We start from the raw sequence: 14,283 nt of genomic DNA on the forward strand, positions 1-14,283 counted from the left end.
CTGTTACTCTAAAGGATGTTAAAGAGGAAGATATGATATCAGGAAAATCCCTGAAAATCTATATGGGGACATTGAAGTAGGTGCAACAATCCTGTCTCCAAGGAACAATATCAGTACACTTCTTTGTAATCAGTTTACAATGCTATGGTTTTTGATGCAGAATCAAGTTCCAATAGCAATACAAAAATGAAGGCTCTATATCAGGTTGCTGGGTTACTACGAAAAAACATCTTGAGAGGGAAGAAGTGGATGTTCCCTGGTGCCATCACGCAGGACAAAGTTACAAAAGCAATACCACATGACATGATATCCTTTCCTAAATTATCTATAGGTGGGAGAAGAATGTTTGATAGCTTTCAGGATGAAAATGCACTTTTGTACCAGAAGCATGCTACTTGGTTACAGACACTTGTGTATGACTGCCTAACAAACAGGTAGGCCTCAATATGTGCCTTAACATTTCTAAAGACAAGACACACACATGAACTTCCACTTCAGGCTGCTGTTGGCGTAATAATAGACTCCACATTGTTGGTGCAGCTTATGCATGGCTGTGGTTCCTCAAATATTTATAATCAAGTTCTTCAGATTGATACAGCTTTAGCTCATACAGTTCCATGCTGCATGACAGATAATGGTGGAGTGTGTATACCACTTTACCGTGTGAAAGCAAGATTTATGTACAATACTGAAGATTATTTGGACTTCCTTGAGTGCACACCTGATTGAAAGGAACACTTCATGGACATGTGATGACCTATTATCAAGACAAAGATGAATGATAGTCCATAACATTGTATGATACAAGCACGCTGAATCATTCACTGCAGAACCTACTGTGCTCTTTCACATAAATCATCTTCTACAGTGTTCCAGATCTCCAAAAACCAAAGAATACAGTTTTTAAGCACTCTGAAGTTAACAGATTTTCTAAGGATTTGAAATGCTCTTGAGACGTGTACAAGTTTGCCAGTCCGGTAATAAAGTGCCAGTAATAACGTTTACTTGCACTTTTACTGGACTGGCAAACTACAAGTTTGCCGGTAGGGATGGAGTATTTACCTCCAGATAAGAGCTGGAGGTAAATCCCACCGCTACTGGCAAGAAACTGTCGGTATTATGGCACCGTAATACTGTTGCTGGTAATACTGGCAAAATAAGCCAGAAAGCCACAAAGAAGCCACAAAGAAGCAACCAGGATTTCAGTCATCTTTGCTGCGATAGCGAAGGAGGAAAGTTTGTAACCCAAATTGTCAAGTGTCAAGAGACTATAGAGAAAGCAACACATGTTCAATTCTCCTCCCATGTGATGGTGTGGATAGTCTGACGAACAAACATTGCTACTGTGAACAATTATAGAAGTAGGAGTATCCTGGCAGGCCATCAAAATAGGAAAGAGATGGATAGTGCTCAGCCCTGGCAGGAGAATGGACCAGGAAAGAAGAAAATAAAGGGAAACATTATATTGGTGGCAACATGGTTTTGCAGAAAGAAAGTGTTATCTCAATAATCATTACTTTACAAACTGTTACTTTGTTTTGCTATCCCGACATAAGTATTCCATTGGAAGAAAAGTTTGATGTTTTGGTAATTGCCATATGTCCTGAAGAGAATATGTTTCTTAAGTTATAAAACTGCTGTTGGTGAGAAAGGCATAGGAATTGAGAAAAGGGATATTGTGGAAGATATTAAATACTTTACAGTGGAAGAAGAGTGTTATGGAAAGACAATTGCCTTAACTAAACGGAAAGTGGGAAAAAACAAGTACTCAGTTTTTGGAAACAAGTGTTCGTGAAAAGACATTTTTCATTACTCAAGGCAAAGTCCTATCCTATTGGGATACAATGGACTTTTGTGTTGGGTTTAAAAAGGAACTTTGTTGAAACAGAACTGGTTTATGAGCATTTCTGCATTGTGCCTGGGGAAGGGAACACAAGTCTGGTCAGAAGGAATGCTCTTTGAAACTTTAATGTTTGATCTGTGGCATTGGGGTGTTGAATGCAAGATTGGCAATTATTTGTTGCATTGTTTTGTTGTTTGTATTTGGTGTGAGGGTCAGAGCCATTTTGGACACTAGGTTATCATTCTTTAGTTTAGTTTGCCAGGTAGGGACATTCTCGTTAGGAAAGGGAAAGGCAGGAGTTTATCTCACCTTTTATTGTTTAATGAAATGGCAAATTCTGAGAAAAATGTACTTTTGTGTCCACCTCACATTTCTGACCCCTCACAGACCATAAACATGGTTTAATGATGATAGAGCTATTCACCTTTGCTAGCCAAAAAAGCAAACTGATATACATCTTGAAGTCCATCTCACCAACACTGGAAAGCAGCAGCGCAAACAGCAAACAAACACATCTGATAACAACTGTTATCCATATGCCACATGAACAGGTCTTATCTGTTGCAATAGCTGATGGCATGGCAAAAGTACATGCGTTGGATAAGTCAAAAGGCATTGTAATTGAAGGCACCCTTTTGGCACTTAATTCAGAACAGAAGAAAACATTCCTAGAATTCGCTAGACTCTGTTTTCTAAAAAGCAGACGAGAAGGGAAAGGTTACCACCTACAAGAAGTGCTTTTGTGCCTACAATGAATAGATCAAACTACCAGGTCATGATCTGTGACAAAAATGGGCAATCACAACCAACAATTATATCTCCAATTGGACTTGGAGGGAACAAAGCGGATGATTAAATAGCTCCCATTCTCTGTAAAAGTCCTTTGTACATGCGATAACATGTATGTGTGTGAAGAACAGAGCCAGTTCTCTATGAAAGTACCTTGTGCAGTTATGTGTGACTGTGGAGAAAACAATGAACTATGTGATAATGATTCTCACCTTGTACCGAACGTAGCAGATTCTGCAAGTGAAGATGATTTCAGAAAGATTATGTTGATTGCAATAAGTGACGTGCTAAAGGAGCCTAAATAATGATCTTAACGCATGTTTTGGTAATTTCAACAGTTCAGTGCAAGTATTTTATCACAATTCACAAGTTAAAATAAAGTAACAAATGCTCAAATTCCATGTTTAAAATACCTACACAAAATCCAATTAAAAGTACAAAAGAGGTTTTGTGACAACTATTGACTTCAGATGATTGAAAATCTATTTCAAGGACACCTTAGAAATTTAAATCTGTCCATAGATAAGAGAGCTATTGAAGATTGTATGATCATTGCTTGTGGCCATCTTGAAGATATCATCAGTTCTACATGCCATGCATCGTAGAGCCACACCATGATACGTATTACTCTGATGGTACATCCTGTTATCACAAGGCAAGTTCCATCCTTTCCCTGTTAAAACTGCTGTAGAACATGCTTTTTTTCTATTTGTGCTCCTGTTAAACCTTCTACTACAGCCCTGATTTGTAACGGAAGGGTAGAAAAAGAGGAGTGTGCTGATAGATGGATTTGCCAACACAGCTAGTAGATAATTTCTCCTTTTTACCGCTTTGGGCAACATTTCATGTGTTCAAGAAAATGTGTGTGAATCAGGTAAAACAAGCACATGACACATGCACATTCCATCCATTTTGTACCACACACAAGTCATAATAAATGGATCTGCCTTGTGAAACAATGTGTGTTCATCTCCTCAGCCCTCCACTTTAAAAGAAACCAATTATAGCAGATCACATTCCTCCATTGCAAAAACTATAAAACGAGCCAAAATAAGGCCTTCAAAAGTGATCCTGTGGAAACCATGTTGTAATGTGAATGTGCACGGTTACAACCGGCTATGTGAATCACTCAAAATGCTGTTGGCTTGATTATGGTTGCTTCGTTAGCATTGGTTGCCCTGGTTCAGACTTTCCACCACTGCGGTTTGGCATATGCATAGACGGTGTTATCAGCGTTCTTCCCAATTCTCACCCACTTGTTTCAATCCCAATCATCACATATTTGCAGATAAGAAAAATGCGCACAGATAGCACAACTTCAACACATTTGTCCTTTGCTTTCTTCCCAGTGCTTGGCTAGAAGACAGCTAGCTGTCTTTTCCCATAGACTGAGTTCTTTACCTGAATGTAGAGATATTCGAAGGCAGCTGGGTCTCTCCGTAATAGCTCTATGGGGTCTTTGGGATAGAAACTCACTCTGAAGAGGCATTTCATGCCCTGGTAGTGTGTCCGCTGCACCACCTGTCCCAAATAGTAAAAAGACACACGAAAGCTATAATTACTTTATGGTTAATGCGTGCTCTATTTGCATAGTAATTGACTCCAAGACAGATAATCAATAGAATATGCATGCATTTCATGTGGTAGCTTTCATGACACACATGATGTGCTGTGTAAGGCTTTAATAGAAAACCATTAGCCACTTAACACTATTATAAATTATATATCCTCCTATTGTGACATCAAATCATATCATTATGGACATTATTCTCCATGCTGTGAGTCAAAAAGGCAGGATGGCAGGTATGTTGTTGGTTTTAGGGGCATGAAAGAGAGGTATGTCCCCGCCTATCTTGCCTATGCTTCCCTAAAACCTTTATTTTCCACCCCATGTAATGCTGCTCCCCAGGGACAGCATACATGGCATTGAAGGGGGTGGTAAATTAAATGGGCACTACAAATAATTATAGATGGTTAGGTATCCAATGTTTTTGTATTCATATGATTAACAGTGATAGCATTTAGAACAGAAACACAGATGCTTGACATGGTGCTTTACATAAAGCCTGGGTAAAGTATAATTAGTCTGACATTGAGCAATATAGAGTAAACCTAATAGGAACATGAATGAAGACAGATGTCCTAATTTACAAATAGTTTTGTGTGGCGCAAATGCACTTTGTGCTCAAACAGACTTGTATTCACAGATTCAATCATGCATCTGCGCCAACTCTACAGGAATCAAATTTTACCGCCACCCAGGACCAGCCACAAAGTAGGATTGTCCCATGAAATCCCAAGTATAAAAAGCACCATGCAATCCTAGAGAAATGTTGCGACCATGCCCATTCCTACATTGCTCACATTCATACTACTTCATGGAAGGTGGAGGATGAGGAGGGCCAGAATCTTCTACACATGCACAACAATATTAAGTATGCCAGATGAGGAAGTGTATGTCACATACTGCTTTCCCCGACATGTCATCCTGATTTGGTCAGGGAGTGGGAGAATGACCTGGTGCCCCCAACCATGTCCCCTGCCAGCTCTTCCCCTGGTATCCCTGCCAGAGCCCAGGCACTGCCAGGCCCACAGCTTCCCAGTTCCCTTCAGCCTCGCTCTGGGCTCAGGGCCATTGGGCGACGCCTGTACTGGGTGTTGCTGCCTTCCTGGTGCACACATAAAGGTGCAGGAGAGGCGTCCACCAGCTGCGCCACACAGGCGCTACCTGAAGTGGACTCTTCCTATCCACCATTGCGCCCCCATGTTTTGGGGGCTGAAGGAGACAGGCTGGAAATAAATGTATCACTCAGCCAGGCCAGCCGCAGCTCGGGCAAGCCTGTCGAACTACCCTGGCCACATGGTTCTGCGGCCATGAGGTTTTGCCTTCCTTGAGGCCACCGTGCAGGGTCCGGGCCTTCATCCGCACCCTCTGTGGCTTGGGGCCATCACTTAACCTGCCATTTGCAATCCAAAGCCGAGGCTCTCTTCCCTGCCTTCCACAGGCTGGGTGGAGCCACTCTGCCAGCCGCCATCTGGCCTGAGGCCACCTGGACTGCTAGGCTGACCAGAATGACAGAGGAGCACTCCCCACCCCGCACACACTCCAGCAGGTGCACCCAGAGAGGGTGGGAGTTTCACATGCTGCCAGCAGCAGATCTGGAATGACGTAGACCCTTACGGCGCAGTTACCAACACAGCTTTCAGTGCCAACAGTGGCGAGGTATGGGCCTGACACTCCAGCATTATAAACTTTCAGGGCTAGTTGATTTGACAGGTCAGTTAATACACACTCCTGTTGTCTATGTTAACCAACAATATTGTCTACGGTCTGATGAGAGTCGGATTCAGGTGCCTCCACCCAGCATTCAGTTCATTCAACTGCATATGTTCAGATTTCCAGATGTGGCCTAGTGGGCACTCGCATTAGATGTCGGGGTCCCCAATAGCAAGCTGTAATTTTCTCACACATTGTAAGTTTGTGGATTGCTTGAGATCTTTTCGGTACCACGACCTTTCATCATCAACTTGAGCAGATAGAAGTGGGGTTTCATTTCGATTCTATCACCAGCTATCCTGAGAGGGAATTAGGAGTGAACAAGCTTCTAGATGTTTTGGTTAGTCTTTTGCCCCTATACACAGGTCGGTTGACAGATTTTCATGTCAGGACCAATACAGACATCCACCAGACGTTCCTTCCAGCTTTACCCTGCTTAGGCATGGTTCTCCATATTTTTGTCATGCCATACCCACTCATGGTTCACCTCCCCAACAAAGCGAGTGCGATGGTCCGGTCTAGTGGTGAGCCCCCCGCAACAAGATCACACAGCAGCCAGCATGCGGCAGCCCGCACCTTCATTGTGCCACAGTGTTTTGTTTGGCATGCAGATTTGCACACGTTTTGGACTCCTCGGTCCACGTTTCAGAATTGGTTAGGTAGGTAACCAACATCAACACAGACCCTTGGCAGCTGTTGTGCATCTCCCTGCCTGGTGGCACAACCCTGATGGGGTGTACTGAGCACAGTCCATCACAGTCAACAGTTGGTCCACGTCCCCCATCGCTACCTCAGCAAACCCCAAGAGGGTCGGGACAGTTGACAGAGGAGGGCGCGGCAGCACTCATTCTCCCTCAGCCCCACAGACATGGAGAAACTTTTGCCAGGGGGCTCTGTAAGTCTATGTTGCAGGCAAGGGCCAACAGCCCACTGGGGTTTTCCCTGCTGACTCATGCAAAGCGACAGAGGGAGTCCTCCCTGTGGGGGATGGGTACACCTGGGTGGCGTTTCCTCAAATGGGATATGCCATTCCAGGAGACCCACCTGCCCGTCTAGTTGAATCCTCCAGGCAGACTGCACAGACCCATTTACCTTTCCAATGATTTCACATCCTCTTGGACTCTCTCTTATGACATATTTTAACTTTCCCTTATGGTACTTGTTTGCTATCAGTCTCACGGCTGTATTTAGCATCAGATGAAGTTGACCCCCGCTTTGTGCTGCATTCAAAAGCAACTCAACTCCATGAGAGCTTGATCCCAGCATCTGGTCCGCCACGCATCCTAGCCACAAACCACTCCACTGGCCAGACCATGGTGCGAGGGATACCCCGGACTATGGGTGTGCTCTTCTGGGACGCAACCTCTGGCTGATCTGCCATTCATGATCCTTCTGCAGGTTCACCTACAGGAACCTTGTTTTGACTTACTCCCTCTAGATAGTCGTGTTTGATTGTCTACTCTGTGCACCACCAGGGACGCTGCTGACCCCGGTGGGGGGCAATCTGATTACCTCTTTCAACCATCCAATCAGTAGTGGAAACAGTCAGTATGTAGAAGTGCATGAACTTCATCAATGCAAGTTTACGACACACTTGCTGGGAATTCCTCATTCATGTGAATAGATTGATATCCCCAATCCCTATCACACACCGTGTTCAACAGGTTACCTGCATGTGTCGGCAAAGAGAAGACACACAGTGATCCATTCAGTGTGGCACACATGCATCCACAGACATCTAAGGGCATCACAGATGTGTTCTTGCTTGATCTCGTGTAGCGGAACACAACTTGTCCTTCTAGGGAGTTCAACACCAACCACTGGGGGTCACAGGACTAGTTGGCATGGTGGAGTCTCATTCATTATCAGAATTGACCTCACAAATCGCTCTGGCCAACTAAGAACAGCCATGAATCTACACACACAGAATGGAAACAGAGCCATCAATCTGAAAATCCTTTCCATGTCCAGGCCGGGTGAAGTTTCCCATGCTGAGTCAATTCAAACCACAGGCTCCACTCCTGGAGTCAATTCCTTTATGTTTCTGCTTTGAAAGCATCCTCACCCTGGAACTCTGAGACTATGCTTTCCCAGAAGACACTCAGCAGGTAATGGGAATAACGCTACCAAAACGCCAGTCAGCATCATTAATGGTTGGAGCTATGACAGTATCTGATCATCTTCAAACCTCAGACTTTCATACTGGATTGAAGAAGACATTCTTGGCGAATGCTTTCCCTTTGGATCATCTTGTCTCATTCCAAGAGTCACAACTCTAGTGGCACATAAGGAAGGCCCCCAGGTGTCTCTCTTCATCATGGGCACAGTTCCAACAACCAATACAATATAAGCAATGTCATATTCAATTAATCGTGGCTGAGGTATTCAGGTAACTGGGTGGCTTTGAACACTCTGATATAGTCAACGCTTTGGACCCCAGGACACTCAAGTGCTTCAAGGGTGCACTGAGAGGCAGGGGCTGGGACATACAGTTGCTCACTTCGTAGCACACCACCAGCTTGATCCCTCAATCCAACTACATGCATCTTAACTGCAACCCATTTCAGATATGCTTTTTGAGCTGGAATTATGGCAGATACTGGCACCAGACATGCCCTCTAATGGATCCTTGTTAATGAATTTAAAGTGCACTCATTGCAATTACTCAGCCTCATAAGAGTCCTGTATTGTTTTTTTTTGTACTCTATCCCCGAGTCAGGATTGGGTAATTTATGCACCTGCTTATTTCCTTGAATGTGGTACCTGTTTCTCAGGATCCCTCTAAAGTATCAAATCATGATTCCCCATTACCCATGGTCACCATGGTAGAGACAGACTCTACAATTGAAAGTTGATAGGGCAGATATCCAACTGTATCGTCACCATCACAGGGATGTGAAATCACCCCCATGTTGTCTAGAGTCACCATAGCAGCCAGGCAAGCCCTTTTGGATCTTGTCTGATTGATGCACGCATCCCAGGAGGTCAGCGCTCATCGTTATGTATTGTTCCGGGAATTACCTCAATTATCCAAGTGACAGATGGAATGAACTAAGGTACCATTACTGATTTGATGAGTCATTCACAGTTTCGCTGTGCCAGCCATGTGTACTTACACGTTCATGGCTTGATCCTTGAGACAAGCATTTGCTACTGGCAGGATCAACCAGCTAGCAACACATGTTGGAGATTGCCATTAAGGGAGCTGTGCAACCACCTTGTGCTGATCTTCACACCCTCTGGGCCATCTGCGGGACCTGAGTGTGAGTGTGCCTCAACACATGCCGGTCGGGTGGATAGGTCACCCACACAGGGAGCGGCAACCCAGCCAGCTCCACCACAGAGGGGTGGGTGGTATAACCTGTACCTATGCACAAATTGAGCTAGAGGTGGGGCTCCTGCAAAATGCGTGCCCCCCAGCTTTGTGGTGACGGGTGGGGCAGAACCATGCGGAACGGTTGTCTTCCCGGACTGCTGGGCTGAAATGTGTTTGGTGGAGAAGGGTGAGGGCATGGCTCCTGTGGGCCTGCAAAGCCACATGGTGCCCGTGGACTTTTGCCAAACAATCATCCTTCCACCTTGATCTGACCACTGTGCAGCTGTTGGGCTTCTCAGCCTACGCTCTGTTTGGAGGGTAAGGGCCCCCCAACAAAAGGGGGCCCTCCCCTAGGGGGCATACCTTCGAGGTGACATGGTTCCAAGGCAGCTGGTGGCAAATAGCATGGGAGAACCGTTGAGGATGGGCAGGGAGTCCAACCATAGATGGAAAAAGTGCACCAAATCTATCCCATGAAGTGTGGGGAGGCAGATGGAGAGGCCGCCCTACCATCCACCTGCAATTCAGCAGAGGTTTTCATGTTGGTCAGGCACCCTGCTGCATGTGAAATAATAGTTGGGGCTCACAAGAATGCATGCAGCAGGCCAAGCTTGGCTGGGAATTGCATGGTGCATGGCCCTAGTCCAGATTGGGGATGTATAGTGGTTTCTCCATGGTGTCGGATTGGGCAGCAAGTACCATGGGATGCATACAGGACCCTGACACACTGTCTATATTAATCCGGGGGAAGGTGACTAAGCTTACTTGTAATCTGTGTACCCTGTGTGACAGTAGGGAGGTTTGGGCCTCAGAGAGCGTCCAGCCTCCTTATGGACCCAACTGGAGACAAATTTCAAATTGACGGGCAACAGGGCTTCAAGAGCAGGCCCCACTGGGCAGGGGGATGGTCAACCCACAAAGGAGACAGGTGCTCAAGGCTAGGGTCAGCATCCTGGGCCATCCTGGTGCTCTGGTGCGATGTATGTTTTCCCCTTCAAGGAGGGATGGAGAGGCAAGAGTCAATTCTCACTGGTCGGGGGGGGTGCACATTTTGCACCCTGTCTTTCCTGGTGATGAAAGTGGCCTGCCTGTTCTACATTATTGGCTCAGTGAGAGGTTTCTGTCGTTTATTCCAGTTGCATATGAAATTGTGGTACATTGAGTGGTGTCCCTGTCTTTATGTCAGCTGTGAGGTATATGTGTGAAAGACACAGGTATTGTAGCTGCTTGGCAGGCCAATGGTCACGCTCCTGTCGGCAAGTGAACAGTAGGTAACATACATTAAACAGCTGTCAGGATAGTTGGCTTAAATGGTGCTCTGAGAGTGTAGGTGTCCTACTGATGATCCTCAGATTCAAGCTTAGTGCAAGGGTGATGTCATTTTTGGAAGGGGATGGGGAGTGATGTGGAGTCATGGTGATTTGTGGCGCATCTTGGTGGTGCATGTACTGTGAGGAGGGGGAGTGACTACAGAGTCATGGAGATTTGGGGTGCACCTTGGTGGTGAAAGTACTGTGAGGAGGCGGAGTAGCTGTGGAGTCATATACATGTACAGAGACTGGCTTATGTACATGGACTAGGAATAGTGGGTGTAGGTGCAATTTGCATGTGGGGTGAACAGATTGGCGGGAGTACAGGGATTAAGAATAGTGGGTGTAGGTGGGAGTAATGGTAATTACTTGTGTGTAGTCATTAAATACTGTTTGTACTTTGGCATTTCCGATGACACAGTTCTCATTGCGCACACTTATTTGACAGCGCAACCTTGGTTTGCACTGCGGGCGTGTTATGGGCGTATCTGATGCAAAACTATTTTCTTTTCACTGCACATTTGTGCATGCACATATTTCTGTGAATCAGCTCCCCGGTCTGTGCATTTGCGCTGCACATTCTTACTGCATGCACTTTCAATATATTGTGCAATATGCAGATTATTTTGTAAATGAGGCATAAAGAATACAGACAGCAATTCTGATATGCAGTCTACATCTACATGATATTCTGATTTATTTATTTGTTTGGTTGTTATGCGCTATAGCCCACAGGCATCAGGGCACACAAACACAGAAGACACAACATCAAAGACAGGACAAGAATACGAGAATAACTGTTAAATAAAAATTAACCAACTATTCAAATAAACAGGTTTTCAAGAGTTTCCGAAATGTGAGTACATTTATTTTCTGACTCAAGCCTATAGGCACAGAGGAAAGGACCTGCCATTTCCATTCACACGTCGGACTCTATGTCAGGAGAGAAGGTTGGTGTTACTAGAGCAACTTACTCTCCTTGGATCATATTTAACCAGGTTTTCCCTAAGACAAAAGGGAGCCTTACCATATAATAATTTATGTGTCAAGACGATCACCTTGAACTGCACTCTGGCAAATGTAGGCACCCAGTGCAGTTCCTATCTAAATTTTGAAATATGGGCTCTACAAGAGATATTTTTCACAGAACAAATTGCCTTGTTCTACACGATTTGGAGTTTATGAATGCTGCCTTTGCCATCACCCACCAAAAGGGCATTACAAAAATCAATCCTAGGCAAAATAGTAGCTCAGGCCAATGTTTCACAGTTGTATCTGAGACTAAAGGCTTAATCTTTCTAAGAAGTCTCAGATGATACTGTGAGTGTTTAACCATGTTATTAACGTGAGCCTCCACACCAGAGATGATTCTAAGTAGATATCAAGTGTCTTTACTTTATTAAGTCCTATAGACAAGGGTCAGTTTATCTGAATTCAGTGCCACCATACAATAGTATTTACTAGACCTTAGCAAGGTTGTGGGGAGTGGTCACAGGGACATGGTGGGTGAAGAGTGTTTTTTAAGGGAGAGGATATGAAGTTTCAGTGCTGATTTGAATAAAAGAGTGGGGTTCGCTTTTTTGGTAGCCAAGTGAAGGAGGTCCTAGTGAAGGGAGAATGCCAAAGGAGCGAAAGTGAGAGGCAGCACTGTGAGGTGGTAAACAGAGAGAATGGCAGTGCCACTAGTATGAAGAATGTAAATGTGGGAGTAGTAAATGATGATGCTGGCTAAGTAGGGGAAGCAATGCATGGACAGATATGAAAACAAGCAGCAGCAATGTAAAGAGGGACTGCTGATGCAGAGAGAGCCATCCCGTTTTGGAGTGAGAGGAGTGGGTGTGGTTGATGAGGTTGCGGTGTTGAAATTGAGAATTGTGTTAAGTGGAGAGAATAAGTAGAGCAAGATCGAAAGAAGTAGGCTAGAATAATAGACAATGATGACAGAGTACATGGTCCAATATTAGTTTAGTGGAGTCGAATATTAGAAGTTGGTGGATCTTCCAGATGTTCAGGTGGTTGAGGCGAGCCACAGTGGTTGTGGGGTGATGAATTGGTGGAGTTTCAGCTGAATGTCAAAGAGGAGCCAAACTTTGAAAGCATTGTGGGATGGAATGAGAAGGTCAGGGAGAGCGATGATGGCAGGGGGAGGATGGAGGTTCAGGTTTTGTAGTCAGGTAGATCATTGTAATCTTAGAGGGGAAGAGCATAATACATTGAAGTCCCATCTAGAGTTGGACAAATAAAAGGCATTTGGAGTTGCAAATGGAGAGCACAGGAGCCAAGGTGGGAAATGAGAATACGATTGAGCTAGCGTCATCTAAAATATGGTTGGAGAAGCCAAATTAGGAGAACAGCTTGCCTGCGGAGGATGTCTATTGTGTACAGAGAACTGAGCCCAGGACAGACCTTAGAAGCACACCAACTGGAAGGTTCGTGTGATCAGATATGAGGGAGTTTCAAGAGTTGGAGAAAGATCAATCAAAGTAGGATGAGATACAGTACAGTTGTGTTCCTTGTATGCCAATGTCAGAGAGAGTTTGAAGGAGAGAGGGGTACTCAACAGTGTCCAAAGTAGCCCAGAGATCAAGTAGGGTGAGGATAGATGAGAGTTTGGAGCGGTGGGTCACTGTTATAAAATCAGATCTGTGGTGAAGAGCCATTTACATGAAGTGATAAGTGCAGAAGGATTTGAGGGGGTCACAAAGATTGTTGGTTTCCATGTCATTAGTAATACGATTGAATTGAATGTGTTAAAGGACGTAAGGTTAGTGAGAATTGAGTGAAAGAGCGCAATATTAGCAGAGTTGTTTGGACACACTGAGGGTTTCTTAAGGTGGGTACCACTGTGGCTGATTAATGCAGGCATGAAATATGCCTTTTTGAAGAGAAAAGTTGAAGACTGAAGAGAGGTGACGGCAGGTGACAATAGCCAGCACATTTACTATCTGTAGTGCAAAAGGGTAAAACAGGACATAGGATTGCTGAACTTTGAGAACAACTGGTTCTAGTTCAGCAGGGGAGGTGAGTAGGATAGAGCAGCGGGAGGAGAGTGTCTGTGAAAGGTGGAGTAGGAAAGGAGGTGGGATTGATAAAACTGATTTTGGGTGTGTTAGATTAAAGAGATCTTGGAGGAGAAGTATGACATGAAGTCATTGGCAGATAGAGAAGAGTAGATGGAGTGAGGACAGTGTGCCTTGGAGAGTAGCAGGGTAGGAGAGTGCCTGGGAGGAGGGAAGATACTGGGATAGTAAAATATCTGTATTCTGCTCCATCATGAATGGTAGTTAGGGTGCAAGGACAAGAGCCAGGAGGAGAGATCTTTGTGCCAGGTACCTAGTTGATGATGCAAGTTATTGTGTAGTTTGTGAATCTCAGGTGATATCCAGGGATGGAGGTGAGGGGTGGCTGGAATGTAGTTGCGGGAGGGATCGTGGCAATTGAAGTGTTGGCTGATGGTGGCAAGTGCAGAAGTTTTGCTCAATAGCATGGGCCTGGGTTAGGGTGAGGTCAAGTAGGGAGGACTTTAGTTCTGTTAAGCAGGTGCCAGGGAATCAGGTTTAAATGGAGTGAAGGAATCATTATAGTGAAGTGGACAAATGAGTGGTCAAAATAACAATACTTGCTGGAGGGGTTGGATGAGGAGAGGCAGAATGAGTGAAATACACGGAAAAGGAAGTTGTTGTGGGTGGGTTAGTAATGGAGTGTGGATAATGTGTGATTAGATAGAAATGAGTCATCCACTAGGTGA

The 14,283-nt window shown here is 44.8% G+C and overlaps 1 protein-coding gene across 1 annotated transcript in view; it reads right to left on the reverse strand.

The window, feature by feature from the left end:
- Positions 1-14,283, reverse strand: part of FRMPD3 (FERM and PDZ domain containing 3) — a 1,207,861-nt gene that overhangs the window by 606,183 nt on the left and 587,395 nt on the right. The window contains exon 8 of the mRNA XM_069613047.1: positions 4,034-4,153. Within this exon, the coding sequence (XP_069469148.1) occupies positions 4,034-4,153 (120 nt within the window). The remainder of the gene's footprint in view (positions 1-4,033; positions 4,154-14,283) is intronic.

The sequence above is a fragment of the Ambystoma mexicanum genome, chromosome 5p (genome assembly GCF_040938575.1).
Source record: "Ambystoma mexicanum isolate Mex_15411 chromosome 5p, UKY_AmexF1_1, whole genome shotgun sequence".
In the NCBI taxonomy this organism is placed as follows: Eukaryota; Metazoa; Chordata; class Amphibia; order Caudata; family Ambystomatidae; genus Ambystoma; species Ambystoma mexicanum.